The sequence below is a fragment of the Syngnathus floridae genome, chromosome 5, assembly GCF_059516105.1.
Source record: "Syngnathus floridae isolate MCC-2025c chromosome 5, RoL_Sflo_1.0, whole genome shotgun sequence".
NCBI classification, from domain to species: Eukaryota; Metazoa; Chordata; class Actinopteri; order Syngnathiformes; family Syngnathidae; genus Syngnathus; species Syngnathus floridae.
In genome coordinates this window covers 3,526,576-3,553,133 of record NC_142417.1, presented here as the reverse complement: position 1 = coordinate 3,553,133, position 26,558 = coordinate 3,526,576, and the positions used below count along the sequence as shown (strand labels likewise).

Below are 26,558 nucleotides of genomic sequence, written 5' to 3'. Positions count from 1 at the left end.
CAGGATGGAAATGTGTGCACACGTGAAGGGTGACTAAAGTCATGTGACCTGGCTACGCCCCGCCTCTCTTATGTAATGTCACACATGTGCTTCCCTCGTCATCTCTGACCTCCTTTTTGTTCATCTGGAACCCCCCCCACACCTCAAGTTTGGCAGTAAAGAATGCTGGAAAATAGAAGTATGAGGCAAAATAACGTGGCGTGGCATGGAGAGTGAAAAAATTTGAATGTAGATTTTACATTTGCATAACAGGGAGATTTATAACAAGTCTAGGAAAATTGTTTATTAAAAACAAATCTAACTATCATAATCACATCTTATTTCTTGCGATATTAACTCACTCCCGCCCGCAATAAATATTAATGTTGGAGTAATATAGTACAGTAGCACAATTGGGTGAAATGACATTATTTTATTTTATTGTTTTGTTTTCTGCGGCATGTCATTCATTGCTAACTTACTAGCCAACTAGGGAGAGGAGGCGTGGCCACCTCAAGTTCGGTTGTCTCCCATTGGCCAACCCCGCCAGCCGCCCACTCGGAGCGCATTACTGTGGCCCGCGTCCACCACTCCGCTATTCGAGTGGAGGACTCCTCTCCGCGTACTCCTGACGACTTGAGCCGCCACGAATAAGCGAAAATGGCAGCGGGGAACAAGCGACGAGCTGCCGACGAGCCTGCCCCACGCCGCCTGTGCCTTGCTTGAGGCTCCACCGGCTGGGAGGATATTCCTGTTGAACGACGCCTGTTAGCTTGCCTGCCTGAAGGCTGGCTGGCTGGCTCACTAGCTGGTGGCTAGCGCGCCTCGTCGCGGCGTGGAAAGCCCCGCGACGCTGCCGCCACCGTTTCGGAGGACGACTCGGCTGCCTGTAAAACAGCCACTGGAGGCTTCAACCCCTTGATACGGATACATTTCTGTAATTTTCTTCGTTTTCTCGCAGTTTTTTTAAAATATTTTTTTACGCAGCGCCCAGGCGAGTTAGCCGCTAGTGTTGCCTAAGCTAAGCAGCCTACACAGCTTGTCTGCCTATTGGTCTGTGCACGCTGTCACCCGCACGACTTGACTGAGTGTCTGAGTCGGGCAGCGGTTCCCTACCCGATGCCGAGAGCCAGAAGAGGCTCCGTGGCTGAGGAGAGAAGGCTGGAGATAAGTAGATAGGACTGCACCCCCAACCACCACCTTTTTTTGAGAGTTCAAGTGAGCACCGTTTTTGGCAGGCCTCATTAAAGAGAAACTTAAGATGAAGAAGTTTTCCAGAATGCCAAAGTCTGAGAGCGGAGGCCCTGGGGGAGCGTCCGGTTCTGGCTCCGGGCTCAACAGCTACTTCGGGAAAGTGTTCGGCGTCGGCCGGTATCAAGTCACCGTGGAGGAGCTGGTAGCCGAGGGTAAGTTGGCTAGACACGCCCGTCTCTCAAAAACACACGTCAACTTTTTTGCAACTTTAGGAAACTTGCAGCAACTGTAGTGTCCACTAAGGACCCCCCCCCCCCCCCTGATAACAACGCCCAAGCCCCTTTATGTCAACAGCCACTTTGTCAAGCTTCGCTTGAACTACAAGCAGCCTGCTGCACTTTGACACACTTTTGAACCATAAAAAGTCACACACACACACGCACGCACACACAGTGAGGTAGGACGTGTGACTTGCACAGACTAACGCAGTCAAGAAGATAGTTGTCATTTGTTTGAGTCAAGTTGTGATATTTTGGGAACATAAGTTATGATTTGGCTTTAAGAAATTTAAAATAAAGTTTTGATATTTAAGATAAGTTGTCATTTTGAAGGTTAAAAACGTTCTTTAAAAAAAAAACTTTAAAGGGAATGTAAGATTTTTTTTTTCCACAGAAATTTCAACTTTATTAAAGATAAAGCTGTAAATGAATGATGCAAGTTGCGATCATTTTGATGAGCGTAAACTATGGCCTGGATCGTCGGGTTTTAACCAGAGGGAAAAGGAGAATAGTTTGTGTTACCAAAAAAAAAGTCATCCTTCTCAATTCAATTTCAAAAACACAAATGATTCATTTCATTTAGCGTCCCCATCATGTTTTTGTCCCAATGTAACCTTGTCAACCTGCCAAACCTGTTCCCGCTCGCTTCCCGGCCCTGAGTCATGCCATGCGGCCACGTGACCCGACAAGTTTGACCAGCGGGCCCGCTGATGTATGTGCTCCCGCATCTCGGACGCCTGCTGTAATTCCCCCTCGCAACAGGGTCACAACTGCAAATGACAAGATTTCCGTTGGGTTTGGTAGCCTAACAGGAAGCGAGTCACAAATGTTACAATGCAATGGCAAAGATAACAAAAAAGAAGTCATGCTGCGTTTCCGTCATGTGACGCGTGGAGTGGCAGGTGGAAGTGGCAGCCTGTCGCAAGCGGCTTCCCTTTTCCCAGCCCCTTTTGGGCTTGATGTGGCCAGTTGAGCCCAAAAAGTGCTCATCTTGGTAGTCTGTTTTGGAGGAGTGTCAAGTTACAGAATGCAAGAAGTATCGCAAAAAGAAACAAAGGGCGTCTGCCCTGGCAACCCAACAGCGGGTTTGTGTTGTTGTGTTAGCATTAGCATCAGGGCTAAGGTTACTGGTGTCATCTGAAATTTACTTGAATGATCACCCAAAGTATTTTTTGTCCCAAGACATAGCCACTTAGTAGTTTGTTGTTGTAACCACTCAAGTCGTTAGACACCATATTTTAAAATGAGTAATTGGTTTGCTTATAATATTTATGTGAAAAAGTTGTATTTTCATGCATTTCTGTCCAAGTAGTTGCAATTCTTCCAAGTAGTTTTGCTCGAGTAAAGTTGTGACATGGCCTGTATTGATAAGAAGTTTTGATTCCGTGAGGATTGTCATCTGTTAACTGGATTCAATTCAAACATTTTAAAGAAAAAAAAAGTAGCTTTTTGTATTAGGAAATGTTTGCGCAAGAAAAAGGTTGACTGGAGCAAAGTGGCCCTATTTTCCTGAGCATCGTTCTCCTTCGTCTCGGACACGCCGAAGAGTGCAGCTGCTCTTGTTGCTTGCACTCAGAGCTCATGTGATGTTTTGAGGCATTGAGAGCTTGAATGAAAATCACAAGGTTGCCACCGAGCGTTGACCTTCGACTGCTCGCCGTCTGGTCGTTCGATACCCGTTTGGCCGTTAAATCTTCATTTCAGAAGTGATTTGATTTGCCCAAAGTTGCTCTTGTTGTAATACTAAAATTGCAAAACAGTGAGAAAATATGATAAAAAAACGTTATCAATAAAAAGACATTTTATGAAGGTGTTGCATTGTGAGAAACTTCGCAAGGAACTTGGCAGTTTACATTTTGCAACTGCTTATTTTACAGTAATTGTAAAAACAAAAGTCTGCTTGCTTCGTATGTCTAAATAAAAACTAATTTAATCCTTTTGACACAATTAGCTGCAGAATTGGTTGTGGGTCTTGCGCATAGATGCTGATGTTCCGAGGGAACACTTCTGGCCATCTGTCCGTTCCTGGGCGCCATAGAAAAGTAGCCAATGACCGCGATTACCATACTGTACGCCTGCTGAATGCTCACATTGTGCCCCTTTTGTCAAGGAATGCCAGTGTGGAAAAAAAACAAACAAACAAAAACGCAGCCTGTGTTCCCGTGACGGGCATCATCGCCGCCTTTTGTGCTCACTCATTGAGTACGAACCAGTCGGGACTAGCCCGAAAGCCGGAGCGGAGCTACATGCCGATGCTAACAATCGGTGCCAACAGTTGCTAACATTTGGTTCATGAACTCAAGATGTACTTCTGAAATATGAGTGGGGTTTTTTTTGGCTTAAAAAAATATGAAAACTTTTTTTTAGTTGGCCTAAAAATGTCTACTTATTTGCCATGACAACAACACGGCGTCAAGGTTTACGGTAAAACGTCTGCTTTGAGGCCGCCGTTACCATTTGTTGAATGTGTCGGCTGCCTGTGAAAAAAAATGTTCTCCTGAGACCCCCCCTCCGTCACACACACACCACGCCTAGTGTCTATTTTTAGACGGCCGCAATTTTTTGCTGCTGAGACTTGCTTGTCAAGGTCCGAACGCAACGTCAACGGGCAGGTGGCCTGAAGCCACCTTTGCAGACTGGGCCCACTTTGTCAAGCGCCAGGTCTTCCATTTAACTGGACTCTCAAAGGGGCGACATCACAATCAAAATGCCCAAGCTCACCTCGCACCTCAACTTTTTTATCCACGGCCGCTTTTTGTGTGCAGATTATCCCGTATCATAGCAAATCTCTTGAGGATTTCGTTGATCCTAAAGTCGTCTGCGCTAATTGCCGACCAAAAGGTTGGTAATCCATTTTCGAGGTGAGGTGGCATGGAACCCGGCGGCTTGGGAACCTTGGGCATCATTCCGCTGAGTTTCGTATCTTCCATAGTGTGAGCTTGTGTGACTCCTCTAAACTGGGTCATTTTTACTGGTCCACTTCCTCTACCAGTCTCCAGTGCAACGTCCCTGGCCTCCTGATTGGCAGTGTGTATTTGGCAGCGGCTTGTACGATGCGCGGCTGATGTTTGCTAATCAAGTCACCATGACGAGGCAGGGGAATGAATCTGTTCTTTGTTTTTCTCCTTGGCGTCAGCGTGCATGCGGCGGCGGTCACTCTGCTTCCTGGGTCAACGCTAACGTCACTGCCGCCGCTTCAAAGGGTGCGGTCCAGGGCTCGGCCGGGGTTTTGAGGGCTACCTCCTTTGTCTCAAACGTTGGAATGCGTGAGGCCCCCCCCTGCCCTCCAGTTTTGTGGCCGGAGTGGACTTTGAGCGATGATAAAGACCTAGCGGCGGCAATTTTGAGAGAACCTGATCCTGGAACAGTTGGCCTCACACAAACCGCCTCGGGCTGGAAACGAGTCGTTTGCTGCGATGCCATCCACCTGGAATTCGAACTTCACGGGATTCTCGCTCGCGACCGTTGCATTAATTTTACGATTCAATTGATTTCAATGGTTTTGAACTGTATAATTTGGATGATTGAAATCTTCCAATCGGATGACTGTAATGGCCGAGCATGTGACAAACCTTTGGAGCATGGAGCTCACCTGTCCAACACGTTTTGTTTGTGTGTGTGCGCAGGAGGCTTCTCGGTGGTTTTCCTGGCCCGCACGCACAGCGGCATCCGCTGCGCCCTGAAGCGCATGTACGTCAACAACGTGCCCGACCTCAACGTCCACAAGCGGGAGATTACCATCATGGTGAGCGCCATGCTCCACGTTCACACTTTTGACGTCCGGTCAAATGGTCCAACGATAAACATTTCAAATGCTCGCTCTGGTCGTCAGTCAACGGAAAACCTTCTACAAATTAAGCAACCCCACCAACTTGTTACAGTGGCCTAAGTATTTTTTTATCCGCTACAATACATTGGTTGGGAACTGAGATCTTGTCTCCACCGACGGACGGCCATTTTGTCCAAAAGAATTGGCCACGCAAGCTTTTTAGTTGTCGCTATTGTCAATATGCACCGTGCAGAAGGAGCTGTCAGGCCACAAGAACATTGTGGGCTACCTGGACTCGGCCGTCAACACCGTATCGGACAGCGTGTGGGAGGTCCTCATCCTCATGGAGTACTGCAAAGGTATGTCCGCACGTCCTGTCCGCGAAATGGCGCCAAGGCTCATGTGTGTCGTCGTTGCGTTTTAGCGGGCCAGGTGGTGAAGCAGATGAACCAGCGTCTGAACGTGGGCTTCAGCGAGTCCGAGGTGCTGCGCATCTTCTGCGACACGTGCGAGGCGGTGGCGCGGCTGCACCAATGCAAGACGCCCGTCATCCACAGGGACCTCAAGGTAAGGCCATCTTGATTCAACCGCGCAGAGTGAGAGCCAACAGGCGTGTCTATGTTTGACTTAGAAAAAATCGAAACGCCTTCATTGCGTGCTGCTGTTTTGGCTAGCAACAGCACATGAACTAATTCCCCAAAATGGAACTCAAAACAGAAGGCGGAAGTGTGTGCACCGGTTCCAGACGGAGATGAATTGAATTTTGAAATGTGCTTGGTCAGCACGAGCACTTTGCGGATTATTCCGGCGCCCTTCCCGCTTCCTTTGCCAGCTCGTCTTCTTATTTCCTTCCTCCGGTGCAGAAAGCCCCAAGCAGCCTCCTGCCTGCTCCTCCTTCTCATCTCAGTGGCACAGCTTTCAGTCCTTCAGCTAGTCGATTTAAACATTAGATATTATTTAATTTGATCATGCGTAGCTTGTTGGTGGCGCGTGATGATTTGCAATAAAATTTGAAACATCAATGTCATCACGCAATAATTTGGGAAGAAGAAGTGAAGTGTGAAATTTGGTAGGCGTGTCCTTACAAGCTGCACAAAAAAGCTCTCCAGAAACCATGCCTGAAAAGAGACACAAGAACTTTTCGAGTGGTTTTGGTTTTTGGAGCTTTTCCCATGGCTTCAAAAATGCTCCAAGAGCTTGAGAAAATTCAGCCCTCGCTTAGTAAGGAGCCATTTAAAAGGCGAGTTGATGCCCAAAAGAGTCTGAAGAAGCCATACCCAAAAACATGCAGTCTGCTATTTTGGTGTGAAGCGGCGGCCATCTTAGATATAGTCAAGTCCTTCTAGAATGTGGGAGGCAGTGTGTTCATAAGGAGACGGTGAGCATAAGAATGCCTCCTCCAGACCATGTAACCTCCTCGGCAGGTGGAGAACATCCTCCTCAACGATCAGGGCAGCTACGTGCTGTGTGACTTTGGCAGCGCCACCCACAAAGCTCTGCAGCCGCTCAAAGATGGCGTGACCGCCGTGGAGGACGAGATACGCAAGTGAGTGACGTGCTCTGTCTCGCTTCCGCTTGAGGAACCACTTCAAACGTGTTATTCCAGTTTTGGTTTTCATTCTCATTTCATCCGCACTTATTCAGACAAAAAATAAGCAGTTTTGCTCACCGTAGCAAACGTGGAACCGAACCGTAACCTTTTTTAGTCTGTAGTTACAGCCATGGCATGTTTCAAAGTCACGTTTACGTCCGGAAAATTAGTAAACTGCGTTGTCCTCAAAATGTCACTCATTGCCGCCTCCTTTTAACTGCCAACAGGTACACGACATTGTCGTACCGGGCGCCGGAGATGATTAACTTGTATGCGGGAAAAGCCATCACCACCAAGGCTGACATATGGGTACGTCTACGTGTGTGTGTCTCTCTCGCTCTCTGTCTGTCTCTCACCCCGTCTCTCTTTCTCTCGCCCTCTCTCTCGCTCTATATCTCGCCCCCGTCCCCGTCCCTCTCGGTCTCAGGGCTGGTTTGTCCCGCTTGTCCTTCTTGCCGTTTACTCCGCCCCAACAGGTTCCTCCTCTTCCTCCTCCCTGCAGCCTCGCCCAACTCTTGGTCACCTTTGTGTCCCTCCCTCGTAAAAATTACACGACAACCATGTAAGAAATCCCTTTTGCAATAATGAGGCCCAAGTGCGGACTTTGTTTTGAAGCTGAAAGTTGCTTTTGGAGCGCAGCCAGAGTAACAAGTGAGAGCAACTTGACTTTCACTCCCATGTCCAATAATTCATTAAAAGGCTTTTAATCTGTCGCACTCTCCCCCCCCCCAAAAAAGTGGCACTGTATATTTGTCAACATGTGTGTAACAGGAAAATAGCAGTCTGTTTTATAAAACGTAAAAATAGATTGAATTTGCTTCGTAATGCCGAATTACCCTTTGTAGGTATTTTTTAAAAGTGTGCCTTTTAAGGGGTGTGGCCTCGCGAGCAACTGAAGTCAGTGGTGTTCTGCTTCGTTAGCTTAGATGAGACAAGAGTTGGGCAACAAACAGCGCGTCCTCCCTCTAGCACCGCCATACTTCCTGTCAGCCCACCGCCAGCACGCTCACTTCCATGTTTGGAGCTTGTGTCAACACACAAACACACACACGAGTTTGTCAGCTGCACAACACGACGAGCGCTCAACCGGAAGCCCTCAAGGCAACTGAAGGATTCCAAAGTGGGTTTTCTCTAAACTGCAGTGTTAGCACATTTCATTGCATCATTCATAAGCAGCCTGCAGACTTGTTTGTTTGGACGGCCATATTGCTCAGGGCGGAAAAGTCACTGGCTGGCACGCTAGCTGAATAACGAATAGCTGAGTGGCTCCAATTGTGCCTGGAATTGTGTTCACAGCCACTGAAGCCATTTGCCATGAGCAACAAACGTTTGGGAGGCGTGTCCATCATGAGGAAATCCTTAAAGAAAATAGTCCGAAAAATAGCCATTTTGAGTTTTGGGGTCATTTCCAAGAGTCCTTTAAAGTCTCACATAGGTTTGCCCAAAAGCCCCACTTGATGTTCTACCATAACATTAGGAACTCGTCCTGAGTACTGCACGTGCAATAAATAGATAGATAAATAAGTCTGACATTTTGTTTTGAAGCAAGTTTCTTAGGACCGATGTGTGTGTTTCCAAGGAGCTCTGGCCCAAATGCGTCCATATCAAAAGCAGACTTTCTAACCGTCAAATGTTTGTTTCTGCAGGCACTGGGATGCTTGTTGTACAAGCTGTGTTTCTTCACGCTTCCGTTCGGGGAGAGTCAAGTCGCCATATGCGACGGAACCTTCATCGTACCTGACAACTCCAAGTTCTCCCTCAAGTTGCACTGCTTAATCCGTAAGTCTTTTTCTGTGTATTCACATTTGCCTATTGAGCTGAATATGGGCTTATACGGTTTTCACAAGCTAATCTGTGCACTCAGCCTTATTTGTGATGCGTGAATTATCTGTCTGTCCACAAGTCGAGCCTGTTCAAAGCAGTCACGACTTTGTCTGCTTGCTTGTTTTCCACTCGTCTCACTTCCCCTTATTGGAGTGGAGCAATGGCTCCGACTAGTGGCCGAAAGCAGAAACGCACCCCACTGTCCTCTGTAATTACAAGAACGCTTTCCTGCAGGATATATGCTCGAACCAGACCAGGAGGAGAGACCAGACATCTACCAAGTGTCCTACTTTGCCTTTAAGTTTGCCGGAAAAGACTGTCCCGTGCCAAATATCTTTGTGAGTACAGGACAGACTGTGTGTTTTATTTCCAGTTCTTACCCATTGAGAGAATGACTGACTGTCTTTCTAGAATTCTCCCATCCCCACGTCATTACCGGAGCCTCTCACGGCCAGCGAGGCGGCCGCCAAGAAGAGCATGACAAAAGCAAGGTACTGAATGGGAAATATACACCTTTGGAAAAATACTAAATAATTAGGGACAGATGGATCGATATTGGACAAAATAGACTAAATTATTACAAAAGCATCATTAAGCCTACTCAAAGTGGTTGTAGAGTCCTAATTTGGGCCCCATTAAAACGTTTAACGTCTTTAGCCATTTAAAATCACTGCTGATATTTTTATCATTTTATTTCATTCAGAATACGAGACTCGGTTGGCCCGACGGAGACCTCCATTGCCCCCCGACAGAGGCCAAAGGCGGCCAACAGTAACGTCCTGCCCCTCGCCACCGTCACGCCTGTCAAGGTTACCGGGGCGCCTGCTGCGCCTGTCAGTAATGGGCAGAAAGGTGCGTCCCAAAACAAAACACTGCAAGAAGAGAAGGCAAACTAGCCCCTCCTGCTGGTCTTAAGGGTACATTACATTGTTTACGCCCATCCGTTGTTGAAGAGGCGTAAAATTAATAAATATTCTGTGGAAAATACAGAGATACTGCAAATATCAGACAAAAACAACTATTAATAGAAGTTGTAAATATTGTTTAAAAAAAGACAGAAATACTGGGCGAGGGCTGTCCATCCATTTTGTAAAAATGTTATGCACAAACATTGAGAAATTAAAAAGAAATAAAAATAGTGACAATAGTAAACTTGAGGTGTAAAATACACAGAATAAATTGAGTTATTTGGAAAAGCACAGATAGTAGGTGATTCAAAAGCATCGTAAATTAAATTAAATTCAATAATACTGTAGAAAACATTAAAATAAAAATTGAAAAAAAGATAAAAAATATTTTGGACTTTTACAACAAATGAGTCAAACATAATTTGAAATATTAGCAAAGAGTAAATGTATTAAAAAAAATAGCATATACGTATGTATAAAAAAAAAAAGTATTTTGGGGAAAAATATATTTTGATATTGGGGGGGGACTGACAAAAATAACAGTCAAAGAAATCATGTAAAAAGACAGCACCGGTGTGATTTGTGTTGGCAGCGCCCACTCCTGGTTCAGGACAGCCTTGCGCGCAGCCACAGCAGCAGCCTGGCAGTCAGCAGCACAGAGTGCTGCAGCAGCTGCAGCCGGGCGACCTGCGCCTGCAGCAGCTTCGCCAACAACACCAACACCAACAAGCGCTGCAGCAGCAACACATCAACGCGCAGCAACTCCAATACCTCCAGGTAACCTCACCGCTCCCGTCACTGCTGTGAGTTCAGTTCTTATTTTGAAACAACACCCCCTCCCCTGCCCCCCCAAGTACCAACAGGCCGTGCAGCAATCCATACAGCTGCAGCAGCAGCAGCAGCAAATGATGATGCAGCTTCAGCAGCAGCAGCAGTCCACGTATCAGCAGAGAGTCGCTCACGCCGCTCAGGCCCAGTACGCCGCCATGGTGAGTTGGCTGTTCGTCCATTTCCGCATAGCTTAGGGAAACTTGGCGCATCTAATGTGGCCGTAAGCCATCACAAATCCAAAAATGTGCTTTCACACAGTCATCTTGCATGTTATATCATTTGTGATGAAAATAAGAAAAATATATAGAACAGACAGATATAGAGGAAAAACAAAAAAATATACCCGCAAGAATGTACGACATGAGCGAGTCGCATAGCGACACGAATCACGCCAGGCCGTCTCCGTCCTCCCGCGCCCGTCAAGTGCGGCGCCGCCAGCAGACGCTCAGACTTAACTGTTGACTGGCGGCAATTTTTCGCTGCGTTTCCCGCCAACGTTCGCCATCTGTTTCGGGCGGGTGGCAATCTGCCGCCACGAGGCGGCCAAAGCGAAGGGATTGAACAGAGGGTGGAAAGCCTGCGTGGGTTCTCCCACCCTCGGCATGCCGCCAAGTTCGCACGACGTGCAGTTTATAACCCCCAAACGCCGGCGATGTGATTTTCTTTCTTATCGTCGAGACTGGCTGAAATACAACACAGAAAAATAATCAGCAGGGAAACACGGTAATGTAGGAATCCATTAAAGGAATGGTACAGAAATATTTTAACAAAGATGTTGAAAAAATAATTTTGAATTCAAAAATGGAATAATTATTAGAGAAGTATTTCAGAGAAAATACTAAAAAAACATGACCAAATTGTCTAAACTTAAGGAAAGTGACTCTAATATTTAATTTCAACTAAAATCAAATAGAGACACCTAACAAAAATATACCTGTAATGGTATTCGTTTTACTATTAAATAGGAAAAAAATAATAATTCAGTAAAATGTAATGACAAATAATTGAGGGGGGAAATCAGACGTAAATAACAAACACCAAAAACCATATGCAGATGTGACAACGCAAAAATATGACCTTTCAAAAAACAAGTGAAAAAAGGCGAAAATTATCTAAAACAAATCCAAATGGAAAAGAAAATAGCCAAGCTGACTTTGTTTGACTTTGGCCGCCTCGTCACTTACCTCCCCTGCCACCCCCCCCTCACCCTAGCTTCCCTAATCCAGAACTGCTCTCTAACAGCATTACGCCATCTTGTCGCTCTTCGCCATGTGCCACCAAATCATTGCCACCGTCCACTTTTGTCTCTCCCCAAACCCATTCACCAGCTGCAGGAGTACCAACAGGCTTTTGCTCATCATCATCAACAACAGCAACAACAACAACATCATCATCTCCCCACCTACATGTCCTCCCCACTGGAGTTCCAGGTGCCTCTGGGCTCCTACAATGCCACCACACCCACTTCCGCGACAGCCCACATGGGGGCGCCCTCGCCTGCAGAGCCAGCCTACAACAATCCCAGGTAATCTTCTACGATTATTATTTAGAACTTGGGAAAGGAGTGTCAAAATATTTGGTATGACAGCCAAAAGGCAGTATTGAAAAAAAAAAAAGAATTAAAGTAAGTAAATGATCTTTGTTGCCCACTTGGTCTCCCCCGTGTAGAACGCCTGCGCTGGCCTCGGACGGCATCACCCCTCCCCCCCTGAGTGCCAGCCACCCTCCCGACATGTCTCGCTGGAACCCGTTTGGCGAGGACAACTTCTCCAAACTGACCGAGGAGGAGCTGATCGACCGCGAGTTTGACATGCTCCGAGCAAGCAAGTGACTCTTTCTTCGCTTACGAAAACATCGCTCGCTCCGAAATTACAAAGCGCACCTGTCACATCAAACAGAGGCGGTGAACAGGGGTGGCTCTGAGAAGTCATTTTTTTAGTATTATGAGGTATTTGTGTCATTGTGCTATTCAAATGAACGAGAGAGACAGACGACAGCATTATGCAAACTGGCGTCAGGACCTCAACAGTTGACAAACGGCACGTACCAACGTTCATTTTCCCCGTGCAGACAACCCTGCGGAGAGAAGAGCCAGCACGGAGGCTGAGCGACTCCCATCCGCCGAGCCCCTCCCGACCGAGGACCTGTTTGGCTCCGTGCCCTTTGTGGCCAGCGCAGGCAAGTCTTAAGGAGTATCAGCCGCAAGGACCCCCACCCCTCTGTCCCCAAACCCGCTGGCCCTCTCGGAGCCAGAACGTCCACCTCCCCTACCATCCACGGGAGAGTCTTGGGTTCTACATTAACTCTGTTCGTCTTCCCGCTACGTCAGCTCACTTGCGCCTCCTTTGGGGAGTGTAGAAAAGCGCCTCATATAATTTTTTTTTTTTTTTACTTAAACTATTTGTATTGGTTATTTTCACGGCAACTGCTTTCATTGTAATCAATCAGCCTTATAGGTCAGCAGCAAGAGATGATCTTTCATCGAAAAAAATAGAAAAAAGCCACCGAAGAATGTAGCCAGGACTATTCAAGCTAAAGAGGCATCAGGCTCGCATGGCCGTCCTCGTTCAGCTTTTGTCGGCCTTAACATTATTTGTGAAGTGAGATATCACCGTCCAATGTGAATTGTTACGTTTAAGTACATGTTAGTAAGTTAGTCGGTACGAAAGGTCGCAGTCAAAATTCCGAGATGCCCTGTTGGTTGGCAACAAAATGTAATTCATTTTTGAAAAAAGGATTTTGTAGATTTGTCTCGCCACAATTGTCATCTTGAGCTGTTGGGTATACCAGGCTCGCTATAGTAATTAGCAAAATTCGGATAGCTCGCAATACGCATATACAAGCACGCTAATGTCGTTAAAGTTAGTCGTCGCAGCTAAAAACATCGCACATGTGCACGTCATCCAGTACAGCTTGACGTGAAGTATTCAACAAACGGAACCGCCGTCGCGAACGACAAACTCCTCCAGCGAGCTTCAGGTTAACGCGTGACTTGAAAGGCCGCCGCTGAGCAATAATAGCTCGTGTGCCTCTTCCTGCTCTCAAAGTGAACGGCAACTTTTCCTCTTTTTTCGTTCGTAATACACGATCACCGTCTTTTGCGCCACCACATCAGCGTGGTACTGCTATGCTAAATGTTAAATGTGCTTGTTGTCTTTGTGCGATTTAGTTGAGTGCTCATTTACATGAAGTCGTACACGTATGACCAAAAATTTGCATGACAAAACCAAATGCAAATTTCAAACAAGATAGGAGGGAAAAGTTCATTGGCCTCAATGCATTCCTAAAAAAGGTTGTGGAGTTTTAATTTTAAAAACTGTGACATGCTCCGTTGCGCAGTAGTCAAAGTTGCATCTTGGAGCATTTTTTTTTTTTTTTTTGCAATGAAGTGCCTTTGCTGCATCATTTTATTCAGTGGACCAACCACGCCAATGACAAAACGGATGCGTTTTTTCGCTCTAAATTCCAACTGGCTGATGGCACATGAATGGAAGACATTATTTTTTTGTACTTGTCCACTTTTGTCCATACAATCCTAAAAGGGCTCTGGTTTGCCAGCGCAGTGCTCGCCACCATTGCTAATCCCTCCCCCCCCCCTCCCCTTACGTTTTACCCTCAAAGGTAAGTCCCACCTTTTTCTCATTCAAGCACCTGCTTTTTCTGCGCTTTTTTTTTTAATTTTCCGTTTACATTTATTTTTTATTTTTACTACCATTCGCTCCTCCTCGCATGCGTCCGGCAGCCACGCTCAGAAACATCTTGTTCACGTGTACTGGTGGAAGATTCTAGAAGAAAACAACCCAATAGATGAACCCACATGTCGCTGTTTACATTTGTGCGTCTCATTTTTTTTTTTTTCCCCCTCGTTTTGTCTCAGGGTTTTTTGCTTTTGCCCCTTTTTTACAAGCAAAAGAAAAAGCTACATGTTTTGAAAACATACTGCAGCTGGTACGTGGCCTGTAGAAGACACCATCTTTGTTTGGTTGTAAAAAAATTTTTGTATCCTACTGTGAGTGTGGCTGTATTTCTTACAGAATGTTACTGAGAAATAAAACGCATTGAAAAACAAGACAAACAATCAAGAAAATTTGAATTATTATTATTTTTTTAATGTTCCACCACTATACATTGAAACAAGCAAGATGTTCCTGACGTGCTAGCTTGGCTGTCGTTCTGCTGTCACGGTTAAACGTTTTTGCTAATCCCTGAAATGAAAAGCGACAGCGGACATTAAAAATAAGTAACGCAATAAGTGACATAAAGTTCTCCCAAACCGGAAACATCCCAAACTCTTTTGTGATAATTGGTAGTTTTTTCACTATCCCACTAATAAACAAAAAAGCAGCAAGCCAAGCGGTACTGCTTGCGCATTTCCGCCGTGATTTTGACAAATCTTGTGCATGTGCTACCTGTCTTCAACGTTTTGGTGAGTTCTGTCATGTAGTTTTGCAGGCTCCGTTTTAAGGCAGTCGGCCATGTACTTGCGTAGTCCAGCCAAACAAGTGGCAATCAAAAATCTCAGCCTAAAAATCTCATCAAGGCAGAACAATCTTGAACTGTTATTGATTTTTTAAAAATCAAATCTTGCTGACCAACTGACCAAAACAGAAGAAATGCAGAACGACCGTCGACGGTCACGGCAAAAAAAAATTCCAATTGATGCTTCAATGAATTGTGGAAACGGGTCGCTCGTGCAGTTTTTGCCATATCACACCAACAACCAAGCGGCGGCCACATTGACACTTTTTGGACCTGATGGAGGTAAGATATTTTTTCTGTAGCTTCAGCTACAAGAATGCACATTTTAGTTTTAATACCAAGGTATTGTCAGTGACACGCAAGCTTTTCTTCATTTTAGTAAAGCGCAACGTAAATACGTAGTCTACTTTGAATGCAGACATTTTGTGGCGCACAATGTTGGCTGCTGGCCCTGATTTTAACGGGTGGGCTTAGTGTAAGAATCGATTCCTAGTGAAGAACTACTCACTAACTCGTCTTCATGCTTCGAGATGTTGCAATTTTCTTTCAAAGACAAAAAGGGGATTCCTCTTCTCCGACTTGAACGTTTGTATTGTTCCGGCAGGTTCCAATGTAGCAGCAGGCGATCCAACGAAACCCGAAGTCGTCGTTTCCATTCCAGCTTCTCTCGACGATCGGTCGCCAGTTCCGACAGCCAAGGAGCACAAGTCCATCAGGAGGGCCGACTATTCGGACAGCGATTTCGAGTCTGATCCTCCCTCGCCAAAAAGCAGTGAGGAGGAGGAAGAGCTGGTGGAGCCCGAGGAGTACGAAGGCACGATCAGCGAACATGGCGACGACACTGAGCCGGAGAATCAGGGCCAGCGGCCCCTCTTGATGGAGTCTGAAGAAGACGGCGAAGACGATGACAAGTGTAGCTTGGACTCTGACGACAAGGCGAAGAACCTCTCACAGAAGGAAGTTGCTACCAAGCGGGGGAATCGAGGCCAGTCTGTTCCAGTTCCGATGGACCCTCGGGACTCCCTGGCCTCGGTGGACGTCTTTGGTGCCGTTCCCTTCCTTGGCGGGGACTCAGTGGTGGGAGATATCTTTGCCAAGGCGCCTTTCCGGCAAGCCAGCCTCGAACAACCACCGGCTGACGATTTCGACGTCTTCACCAAAGCGCCGTTCAGCCGGAATCTCTCCAAGAACACCAGTGGCCAGACTCCGCCCGTTTCCCCCGAGGGCGTGGACGTCTTTGGCTTCAGCCCCTTCCAGCCAGGCGTCCCATTTCCTACCACATCTAGGAGCGCCGAAGACATTTTTCTACCATCCGCAGAGGACTCGCCGCGGCAACAGAGGTTGAAACAGCGCAGCCTCCAGAAGCTGTCATCACGCCAAAGGAAAACCAAGCAGGATGCCACCGGGACGGGCGGCGGAAAGCGGCACCACGGCACCCCCACGGGTGGAAGGAAAAGTGGAAAACCTGCCAAAGCCACATTCCGTACCCCAGAGCGGGTCCGTAGGCACAAGAAAGTGGGCCGGCGGGACTCACAGAGTAGTAACGAGTTCCCAAGTGATTCTAAAGAGAACATCAGCGTGGATGTGACCATTGCAGAAGGGAAGGACAACAGTACCCAACTCCAAAAGGATGAGATTCTGGACCCCTTTGGAGCTAAACCTTTCCACCCTCAGGACGGAGGACGGAACGGAGGCGCCTACCCGGGGGGCCTCCCTGAAAGCAAGAGTGACCTGGGCACATCCTGGGCAGTGGCTCTTCACGGGGATCGTAGCACCACCGACGATTTTGGGGCTGTGCCTTTCACAGAAGTGGTGGTCTCTGCTGGGCCTCAGCAGCAGTCGCTGGAACTGGACCCCTTTGGCGCTGCACCGTTTCCATCCAAGCAGTGACTCCCACATCTCGCTCATATTCAATTATGACAGGTCGTTGTCACATAGCCCCTAAGATTGTCCAGTCGTGGAACAAACGTCTGACTTCCTAAGACCACTCAAATCCTGTGAAACGGCCTTGGAAGCCACATAGCTGTTTTAACGCCAGAGAAACGTGAGCGACCCAAAAAACTCTGATTTTTAATGTGTGACCACTTGCAAATCGTAGTTTTTTTATTTTATTTTTTTATAAAAGTGCCACCACGACAGTCCTCTACTGGGGGAAAGTAAAACCATAGACAGGATGTCTTTGGGCTGACGTCCTTTGCTGTGCACGAGGAACATTGGCAAGCCGACAAACTGTGATTTCTAATGAAATCTTTTTAGGCTCGGTATCTCGAGCCTAACAAGCCGATAAACTGACTTGGAAGATGCCACCACTCGTGACCCAAATGTTTTTATTTAGCAAGCGGTACCTTGACACTCTGACTTGAGCATGCTTGGGTGGCTCTTTAAAACCACAGAGTGATGATTTAAGGATTTAGGTTAACGACAACCGTTTGCTCGTGGACCTCCTGTCGAGATTATTCGGAACCCTTTGGGTCCATGTCCAGGCTGGGGTGATCCAGTCACCCTCAGTGCAAAGTCCTGGGTGGTGTGGTGCACCTGTTAAGAAACCCAACAAATGTGATTTTGTAATGTACTGGACGTAGCGACCAGCAAGCCCACTTTACACGGACCCAAGATTGTGTTGGATCCCTTTGCGAAGCCCACAGGGTGCCAGACAGGCACTGCCAGTTGGAAGTTTTGGTGCACTGTCCTTCGCTACATTTGAGAAACTCCTACTGTGATATCTAATGCACAACTGTTCCAATTCCCATCATTTTTGTTGTATAAGCAGGACTCCACAATGCCAAATCCCGAGTTACTCTCTCAAACCAATGGCCGAGGTCTTTAGGGACAAGATTTTTTGTAATATTCAAGAACCATTAGCAACCTTCCAGTTGTGATTTCAAATGTGCCACTCTTCCACTGGTATTGCGCTGAGCGACCAGTCTGTTTTTATTTAGGATGTAGCACCGAAACATGCTGACCAGAGGATGTAAGACTGCCAAGATTATTTTGGGTTCCCCTGGGTGAAGGTATCAAGGCTTCTCTGAGATCAATGTGGACCTGGAGACCACCAGGGAGCACTCCCAGGCGCTGCTTTTGGAAAATCCTGATGTTCTGGGCCCCACCAGTGGGGTGTCTTCACCAGAAATGTAAAACCAAGGGTGGACTTTGGGGTTCTTGCCTCCACTGAAGCAGTAGCAAGATTGCCAAGACCACTTACTGTCGATAAAATTATTTTGGGTCTTGTTTTTCCTTGTCTGCCTGAATCTAAGACAGACATGTGAAACGTCACCACTGGATAGTCCCAGTCTGCGCTTCACGGGGAACTATAAGACCATGGACAAGGTGCTTCCCAAGATCTGGGACAAGAGGCGGCTAACTTCCAGCTTCTAATCCCTCGTATAGTTCCCTTCATGTTCAGACTTGTGGTAGACATCTTCCAAACCGGCTTTCACCAATAAGTGACCCACTCACACGCAAGTCTTCCTAAGGGCGGGGTGGGGCACCCAACACTGCCGACACCTCTTAAATCCTGTGGAGGGACTCTGGAGTTTGCATATCGTTTTAGCTGTTTTTATGCTGCAGAAGCGACCTTCTCCAAACTGTGATTTCTTATGTGCGACTGTTCCGCTCACGTACGCTCTTTGTATGACAGTGGTACCTTGACTTACCAGTGCCTGAAAGTTTCTCTAGTTCCAAGCCTTCGCATGTTTATTTTTTTTTTGTTTACTTTGTGTTGTGAGCCAAAATTGGAGTATTAAAGGTACCGTAATGTCCTCGCACGTGAGCAAGGAGAGATGCTGTTTATTTGAGCAATTGCAAACAACAAAACTTGTAATGCAAGGTACCACTGTACGTATTTCGCACCGCAAAGCCTTACTAGCATTTCTATACGGGAGAGCCTTTGCTTGCACAGTACCTCGGGAAAAGTTTAACCACTTTTTGTTTTGTTCTTGAGGCCTCCCCCCCTTCTTTTCTATGCATGTCACCATGGACCAGAAGGGATCGTTTTTTTTCCTCACGGTGGCTCTGGGAACTGTGGTGATTTTTGTGTGTGTGTGTGTGTGTATTTAATTTGGAACGTTTCTGCAACCACTCTCTCCCAAGTGCTCTATTTTGATTGTAAGACACAATCCAATATTTGCAGGCTAATGTTTTTCTTTTTTTTCAAATTATGAATGGAAAATGCTTGAGTTCAAATATATTATTTGAGAAATTTGACAGAATATTTTTGCTCATCACAACACAGCTCATTCTTTACCTCACACTTTTTATTTGGAGTTACACAAGAATAATTTAATACAAAAGAAGTTTATCTACATGAAATAAGTCTTTGTTTCTTTAAACATGTACTCATGCTTACAAAAAAAACAAGCAGATACTGATGCAAAGGGATCACTTAATACACAAAGAGGGGAACATTGCACACGACCCAAGTGGAACTAGAGACAATAACTATGATAGACGAGTCAATCTAGCATAGTCCAGATTCATAATAGTCCAGTCGAGGACATCATGGGATAGTCAAGTTGTACTATAAGGTGATTCTTTTGTTTGTTTGCTAACAAGGACAAAATTAGCTTTTAACTTGTCAGTGGCAGCAGCAACATTTTCTGATGGTATTTTGGAGTTAATGTCATCATTGACCGCAAAAGAAATTTGCAGCGTTCTATGTCATGTAGTGGCCGTTGTCTCCTGTCCTGAACCGGCGCGCTCTTCAGCAGCGGTGCATGCTGGGGGCAAATGAGCCGTTTCTGTAAGAAAATAGATAGACCAGTCTAAGGTTGGAATAGTTTTCTTGTATTCTGTTTGAGTCTATAGTCATGTAGGAGCGTAGCATGGCATTTCAGTCTAATCTTACTGTGACTATAAAAGCATGTCATCATCTTCCATCTAGGCTAGGAGTGTGCGTTGGTCCCAACGAGAATGGCGGGGCATGTATGTCTATGTCTGTAGGCCATGATGTAACAAGACGACTGGTGCCACCAGTAGAACATGAGCAGAAGCAGCACGTGCCACAGCTGGTGGCTGGAGCCCACAAGGTTCAGCTGGCCTGAAGAGACACGGTAGACACAATTTAGCCCAAAAGCTCATTTTTTTACCACACTCGCCATTCCCGCTGTGATGGCTGACCTGGGAAGTATCGTTCAGGCACTTTGGAGATGTAGAAGAGCAGCGCCAACACCGCCATCAAATACATGACCAGCACGCGCGGGATGAAAGACTGAGGAAATCCAGCAACGACAGCATTAAAATGAAAAAGAAAAAACAGAGAGAGAAAATAGGAATGACAGCAACAAGCGCTCGCTCACTTGCACGAGGTCCGTGGAGAAGCCACCGGCATCGTAGACAAAGTGCAGGACGGGCACCAGGCCGCTTGACGCCAGTGCGCAGAAGGCCAAGCGGCGAGGCCGGCGCCACTGCTTGCTTAGGAAGTTGGGGTGGATGTGCGCCAAGAACACAGCCAGGATCATTGCCAGCACTGTAACCAGGTACACCTGACGCCAGTACTAACACAGAACAAAAAAGAAAGGTCCTTTAAGCAATTTTAAAAGCAACAAATATGAGAATCTCATATCACGAATCAAAAAGAAAAACAACAAAAGAAAATTGCAGAATTGTCTCTGTCACTAATCCACTTTTATTTCCTGGTGAACATTGGTAGCGTGCTCACGTTATTGCAGTAGAATGCATAGAAGACGGCGGGCACGTAGCAGCCCAGGATGCCCACCGACACGCCGGCATAGTCCAGCGCCATCCAGCGTCGGCCCGTCTTCTCCGAGCGGTGGCAGCGGAACACGTGGTAGCCCGCTGAGCACAGCAGACACAGCTGGAGACATAGCGGTCACAGGTTAGCTTTTGACAGCCTCTTTTATAAGCATTACAGGTGTGATCACAGTTTTTTTTTTTTTTTTTTTTAAGGCAAGGGAAACATGAACCTGGAAGCAGAAGAGTCCCACGGAGTAGATGACGTAGTCCTCGCGTGAAACCCCTAGCTGGGGCAGGACTTGTGCCATGTGGTACACGGCCAGGAAGAAGAAGAAGAGGAAGCCCAGCAGGTGAGTCCAGATGTTCACGGTCTCATTGGACAGGATGAACAGGCTGGCAAACACACATACAGCACTCACGTAAAAAATAAATGTCTTGTCTCAGTGCCAAGGTACTTTGTCTAAGGAACCCAACATCTAGTAACTAGATTCTAGTTACACAAATAGCTCAGATTGACCCTGAAAACTAATCAGATGTCTCACAGATGAGCTGAGTGATGTATTATCAGTCCAACTATTTACCAATCTCTCTGACCTACATCGCTCAAGTATTTCCCCGACCTGCCACTCACCTCTTGATGCAGAGCCTGGAGGGCAGGTAGGCCCTGTATCCATCCGTGATGTACGGGTTCTCGCGCAGGTAGCCCGGGATCTGCTCGTAGGTGTACAGGCGGATCCCACGGGGTACCAACACTGGCCAGTACTGGTAGCCCCCCAGCTCGATGTAGTGGGTGGTCTGAGCACTCTTCTGAGGCATGATGGTGGTGGGGGGCACTTTCTTAGGAGCTAAGGCACAAGACAAAACAGGTCGGCAAAATAAGTTGTTGAATCTCAACAGCATTACTGTGAGCAAATGTGCCATCAGATTTTTAATTTGCATTTATCTATTTCCACTTTTACCAGCGTCATTTAATTGTGATACACAAGTTAATGTATTTTTATATAGGTACACAGCGTGAGTACTTTTGGCACCTCCATTTAACAATGATCAGAACGGAGTTGGAACCAAAAAAGGAAATTTCAATTTAACAACTGCTGACTATGTAGTTGCTAAAAGCGCAACAATGGTTGTCATTCAACAGCTATTTGCTCTCCCTTTGCGAACGACGCAGAGCCGCATAAGATCCAACTTATCTGGAAACTTTAATCTGAATATTCGCCATCATAACAGAGTACGTAAAGAAAGGCAAGAGGTTCCAATTGAGTTTGAAGACGACTGAGTCTTGTTTAGGGATTTTACAACAAGCTAGCTAATTTGTCGACTTGTTCTGCCGACAAAAATGAGGATTAACTCACCTTTCAACTTAGCATAAGTACACTTTGTTCCATTTGGGGTCTTATAAAACCCGCTGTACATTTAAAACTGAAATAAATGAACCGTAACTTAAAATACTGTGCTACGACGTTGAAGTTGCAGCTCCATCGTCTCCAAATCAGCACTGACGTCATCGCTGAGAGGACCCATCTCGCCTCCTCAATAGTGTTGGCTCGTGAGTGACCGATTCGTTCAAAAGAACGAATCCTTTCAGTGAACGGTAGTGAACGAAAAACTTTAAGTGATTCGGTCTTTTTCAGTTCATATGACTTCAACCAGTAGATGTCGGTAATGCGCATTGAAGCTGGTGCCACCTCGCCGTAAAACAAAACTCTTATTATTATTATGATTATTATTATTATTATTTTAATAAACATTTATGTAAAAACTTGTCTGGTGTTTTATTCCTTGTTTTTATATTTGCCAATTAAAACATAAAAATCAGACATTTAGTTAACTGCTTTATATGACAATATGTATGTGTTTTACGTTGTTATATGAGTTGGGGCTCTAATGTTACCATTGCCCGATGGGAGCTCAGCATCAGCTGTCATGCGATCGTGTTGGCTCGTGAGTGAACAATTCGATCAAAAGATCTTTTCAGTGAACGAGAGTGAACGAATCACTTCCTAAAGTGATTCGTTCTTTTTTTCAATTCATATGACTTCAACCAGTAGGTGTCGCTAATGCGCATTGAAGCTGGTGCCACCTCGCCGTAAAACAAAACGAAGAAGAAAATGACTTAACTTCCTGTTCACGAACGAGTCGTGAATTGCATTTCCCGTACACCAACTGATCGGATATGTGAGGGAACGAGACAGTCATTTGCATTTCCAGTTCATCGCGAGAACGCATCAGTGAGGGAACGAATCCTGACGTTCCCGTTCGCGAAAGAGATCATGGGTCACCTGCCTTCCTTCCCGTGCATCTGCGGATCAGTCTGTGAAAGTGTTGCGTCTCCCTCCTGGCCTGAACTACGTAAGCCAGAATGCAGATTTACGATTTGCCAAGGAAAGAAAGAACAAGAACCACTCAGTGAAACACCACTTCTTTTATGCGCGTTTTCTCCAAGATCACGGCTAACTTTATTGCATGAAGGGATGCGCCGTTATGCAACAACGGGGAGATTATGCTTCTCTATGGGTAATCTTGATTTTGTCAGTCTGCTTTATTGTCAATTTCTTCACATGCCAAGACACACAAAGAAATCGAAATTACGTTCCCACTATCCCACGGTGACAAGACATAGTACACAATTACATACAAGTAAACAACACAAAAAAATAAAAACAAGAAGGCACAAACAATGAATAAATATGAGTGATGAATAAATAATATAACACTTATAACACTTGTAGTAGTTTTTAAATAATGTGTATGCATATATACGCCTAAATATTGTTACCCAATATATCTACTGCAATTTCACATTGGATTGCTGGTTTGAAATTTACTTTTTATTATTAGTATTATTTTAATAAACATTAAAACCTGTTAAAACTTGTCTGGTGTTTTATTCCTTGTTTTTATTTTTTTGGGCATGAAAACAAAAATCTGACATTTGCTTAACTGCTTTATATGACAATATGTATATGTGTTTTACGTTGTGTAATGTGTTGGTGTCCCCCAAAATAAAGAGCAAGGAGTCAAATACACATTCTTGACACGTACAAAAAATGCATAAAGTTATTAGGTACACCTGAAAATGGTGGTGTACCTAATGGAGAGTCCGTGTGACGTCACAGATCAACCAGCCAATCAGGAGGTGGGGGTGAGGGCGGGTGTGGCACTTTTCACTTTCAGTTCAGCTTTGGCCATGATTTTTCCCTAATGAAGTGGCCTGTTATGAGGTACACCTGAAAATGGCGGCGTACCTAAAGGAGTGTCCGTGTGACATCACAGATCAAATAGCCAATCAGAAAGTGGGGGTGAGAGCGGGTGTGGCACTTTTCACTTAAACCAGGGGTGGCAACCTCCAGTCCTCGAGGGGCCGCGTTCCAATATGTTTTCCAAATTGCCCTCGTTAAACACACCTGCGTGAAAACTTTTAGCTCCTTTTGAACGTGAAAGGAGCTAAAAGTTTTCACGCAGGTGCGCTTAACGAGGGTCACTTGGAAAACATGTTGGAACGCGGCCCTGAGGACTAGAGCTTGACACCTGTGACCTTTGACCATGATATTTCCCTAATAAAGTGGCCTGTTATTAGGTATACTTGAAAATGGCGGTGTACCTAATGGAGTGTCCGTGTGATTCGCTCGTTAAGTGCAGGTGCGTGAAAACTTTTAGCTCCTTTTGAATGTGAAAGAAGCTAAAACTTTTCACGCAGGTGCGCTTAACGAGGGTCACTTGGAAAACATATTGGAACGCGGCCCCTCGAGGACATTTCCCTAATAAAGTGGCCTGTTATTAGGTACACTTGAAAATGGCGGTGTACCTAATGGAGTGTCCGTGTGATTCGCTCGTTAAGTGCAGGTGCGTGAAAACTTTTAGCTCCTTTTGAACGTGAAAGAAGCTAAAACTTTTCACGCAGGTGCGCTTAACGAGGGTCACTTGGAAAACATATTGGAACGCGGCCCCTCGAGGACATTTCCCTAATAAAGTGGCCTGTTATTAGGTACACTTGAAAATGGCGGTGTACCTAATGGAGTGTCCGTGTGATTCCCTCGTTAAGTGCAGGTGCGTGAAAACTTTTAGCTCCTTTTGAACGTGAAAGAAGCTAAAACTTTTCACGCAGGTGCGCTTAACGAGGGTCACTTGGAAAACATATTGGAATGCGGCCCCTCGAGGACATTTCCCTAATAAAGTGGCCTGTTATTAGGTACACTTGAAAATGGCGGTGTACCTAATGGAGTGTCCGTGTGATTCCCTCGTTAAGTGCAGGTGCGTGAAAACTTTTAGCTCCTTTTGAACGTGAAAGAAGCTAAAACTTTTCACGCAGGTGCGCTTAACGAGGGTCACTTGGAAAACATTGGAACGCGGCCCCTCGAGGACTGGAGGTTGCCACCCCTGGTTTAAGTGAAAAGTGCCACACCCGCCCTCACCCCCACTTTCTGATTGGCTGTTTGATCTGTGATATCACACGGACACTCCTTTCGGTACGCCGCCATTTTCAGGTGTACCTAATAACAGGCCACTTCATTAGGGAAAAATCATGGCCAAAGCTGAACTGAAAGTGAAAAGTGCCACACCCGCCCTCACCCCCACCTCCTGATTGGCTGGTTGATCTGTGACGTCACACGGACCCTCCATTAGGTACACCACCATTTTCAGGTGTACCTAATAACTTTATGCATTTTTTGTACGTGTCAAGAATGTGTATTTGACTACTTGCCCTTTATTTTGGGGGACACCAACACATTACACAACGTAAAACACATATACATATTGTCATATAAAGCAGTGAACCAAATGTGAGATTTTTGTTTTCATGCCCAAAAAATAAAAACAAAGAACAAAACACCAGACAAGTTTTAACAGGTTTTAATGTATATTCAAATAATAATAATAATAATAAAAGTAAATTTCAAACCAGCAATCCAATGTGAAATTGCAGTAGATATATTGGATGACAATATTTAGGCGTATATATGCATACACATTATTTAAAAACTACTACAAGTGTTATAAGTGTTATATTATTTATTCATCACTCTTATTTATTCATTGTTTGTGCCTTCTTGTTTTTATTTTTTTGTGTTGTTTATTTGTATGTATATTGTGTACTATGTCTTGTCACCGTGGGATAGTGGGAACGTAATTCCGATTTCTTTGTGTGTCTTGGCATGTGAAGAAATTGACAATAAAGCAGACTTTGACTTTGATCAAATCAAGATTACCCATAGAGAAGCATAATCTCCCCGTTGTTGCATAACGGCGCATCCCTTCATGCAATAAAGTTAGCCGTGAGCTTGGAGAAAACGCGCATAAAAGAAATGGTGTTTCACTGAGTGGTTCTTGTTCTTTCTTTCCTTGGCAAATCGTAAATCTGCATTCTGGCTTACGTAGTTCAGGCCAGGAGGGCGACGCAACACGTTCACAGACTGATCCGTAGATGCACGGGAAGGAAGGCAGGTGACCCATTATCGCTTTCGCGAACGGGAAAGTCAGGATTCGTTCCTTCACTGATGCCTTCTCGCGATGAACTGGAAATGCAAATCACTGTCTCGTTCGCTCACACATCCGTTCAGTTGGTGTACGGGAAATGCAATTCACGACTCGTTCGTGAACAGGAAGTTAAGTCATTTTCTTCTTCGTTTTGTTTTACGGCGAGGTGGCACCAGCTTCAATGCGCATTACTGACACCTACTGGTTGAAGTCATATGAACTTGAAAAAAGAACGAATCACTTCAGGAAGTTATTCGTTCACTCTCGTTCACTGAAAAGATCTTTTGAACGAATTGTTCACTCACGAGCCAACACGATCGCATGACAGCTGATGCTGAGCTCCCATCGGGCAATGGTAACATGAGAGTCCCCCCCCCCGTTAACATGAGCGGGTTAGATCAACACGGACCCTCGCCGGGTAATTTAGTGTCGTTGGCTATATTGAACATTATCTATTGAAATTAATGTGTGTCACGATAGCACAGCTGTTAAGGTTCTGCCAAGGAAACTTCATGTTTCTTTGCATCACGGGTTCA

At 45.6% G+C, this 26,558-nt stretch overlaps 2 protein-coding genes across 3 annotated transcripts; one reads left to right on the top strand and one right to left on the bottom strand.

Moving 5' to 3' along the window:
- Positions 1–540: 540 nt before the first annotated feature.
- Positions 541–19,053, top strand: bmp2k (BMP2 inducible kinase). 2 transcript variants are annotated; one of them, XM_088375897.1, is made up of 16 exons: positions 541–1,385; positions 5,078–5,196; positions 5,474–5,579; positions 5,645–5,787; positions 6,645–6,766; positions 7,039–7,120; positions 8,458–8,590; positions 8,870–8,973; positions 9,047–9,126; positions 9,339–9,487; positions 10,136–10,320; positions 10,398–10,532; positions 11,709–11,899; positions 12,043–12,197; positions 12,445–12,552; positions 15,458–19,053. In XM_088375897.1, the coding sequence occupies exons 1-16, from the start codon at positions 1,241–1,243 to the stop codon at positions 16,741–16,743; spliced, it is 3,243 nt and encodes a 1,080-aa protein (XP_088232023.1). In that variant the 5' UTR covers positions 541–1,240; the 3' UTR covers positions 16,744–19,053. The 2 variants fall into 2 exon arrangements, with proteins under 2 accessions (XP_088232023.1, XP_088232022.1); XM_088375896.1 differs by having other exon boundaries at positions 542–1,385; positions 11,703–11,899.
- Positions 19,054–19,088: 35 nt separating this feature from the next.
- Positions 19,089–22,067, bottom strand: paqr3a (progestin and adipoQ receptor family member IIIa). The gene is made up of 8 exons (XM_088375898.1): positions 21,900–22,067; positions 21,176–21,389; positions 20,775–20,937; positions 20,510–20,665; positions 20,148–20,345; positions 19,969–20,059; positions 19,697–19,888; positions 19,089–19,589 (listed from the first exon to the last, which is right to left on the bottom strand). The coding sequence occupies exons 1-7, from the start codon at positions 21,958–21,960 to the stop codon at positions 19,734–19,736; spliced, it is 1,038 nt and encodes a 345-aa protein (XP_088232024.1). The 5' UTR covers positions 21,961–22,067; the 3' UTR covers positions 19,089–19,589; positions 19,697–19,733.
- Positions 22,068–26,558: the final 4,491 nt, after the last annotated feature.

Coding starts and splice junctions, on each gene's coding strand:
- bmp2k (XM_088375896.1), top strand. CDS start 1,241: ATGAAGAAGTTTTCCAGAATGCCAAAGTCTGAGAGCGGAGGCCCTGGG. Junction 5,580..5,644: donor CCTCATGGAGTACTGCAAAG/GTATGTCCGCAC, acceptor GTTGCGTTTTAG/CGGGCCAGGTGGTGAAGCAG. Junction 10,533..11,702: donor AGGCCCAGTACGCCGCCATG/GTGAGTTGGCTG, acceptor CCCATTCACCAG/CTGCAGGAGTACCAACAGGC.
- paqr3a (XM_088375898.1), bottom strand. CDS start 21,960: ATGTACAGCGGGTTTTATAAGACCCCAAATGGAACAAAGTGTACTTAT. Junction 20,346..20,509: donor ATGCATTCTACTGCAATAAC/GTGAGCACGCTA, acceptor GTTCTGTGTTAG/TACTGGCGTCAGGTGTACCT. Junction 19,889..19,968: donor GCCTGAACGATACTTCCCAG/GTCAGCCATCAC, acceptor GTGTCTCTTCAG/GCCAGCTGAACCTTGTGGGC.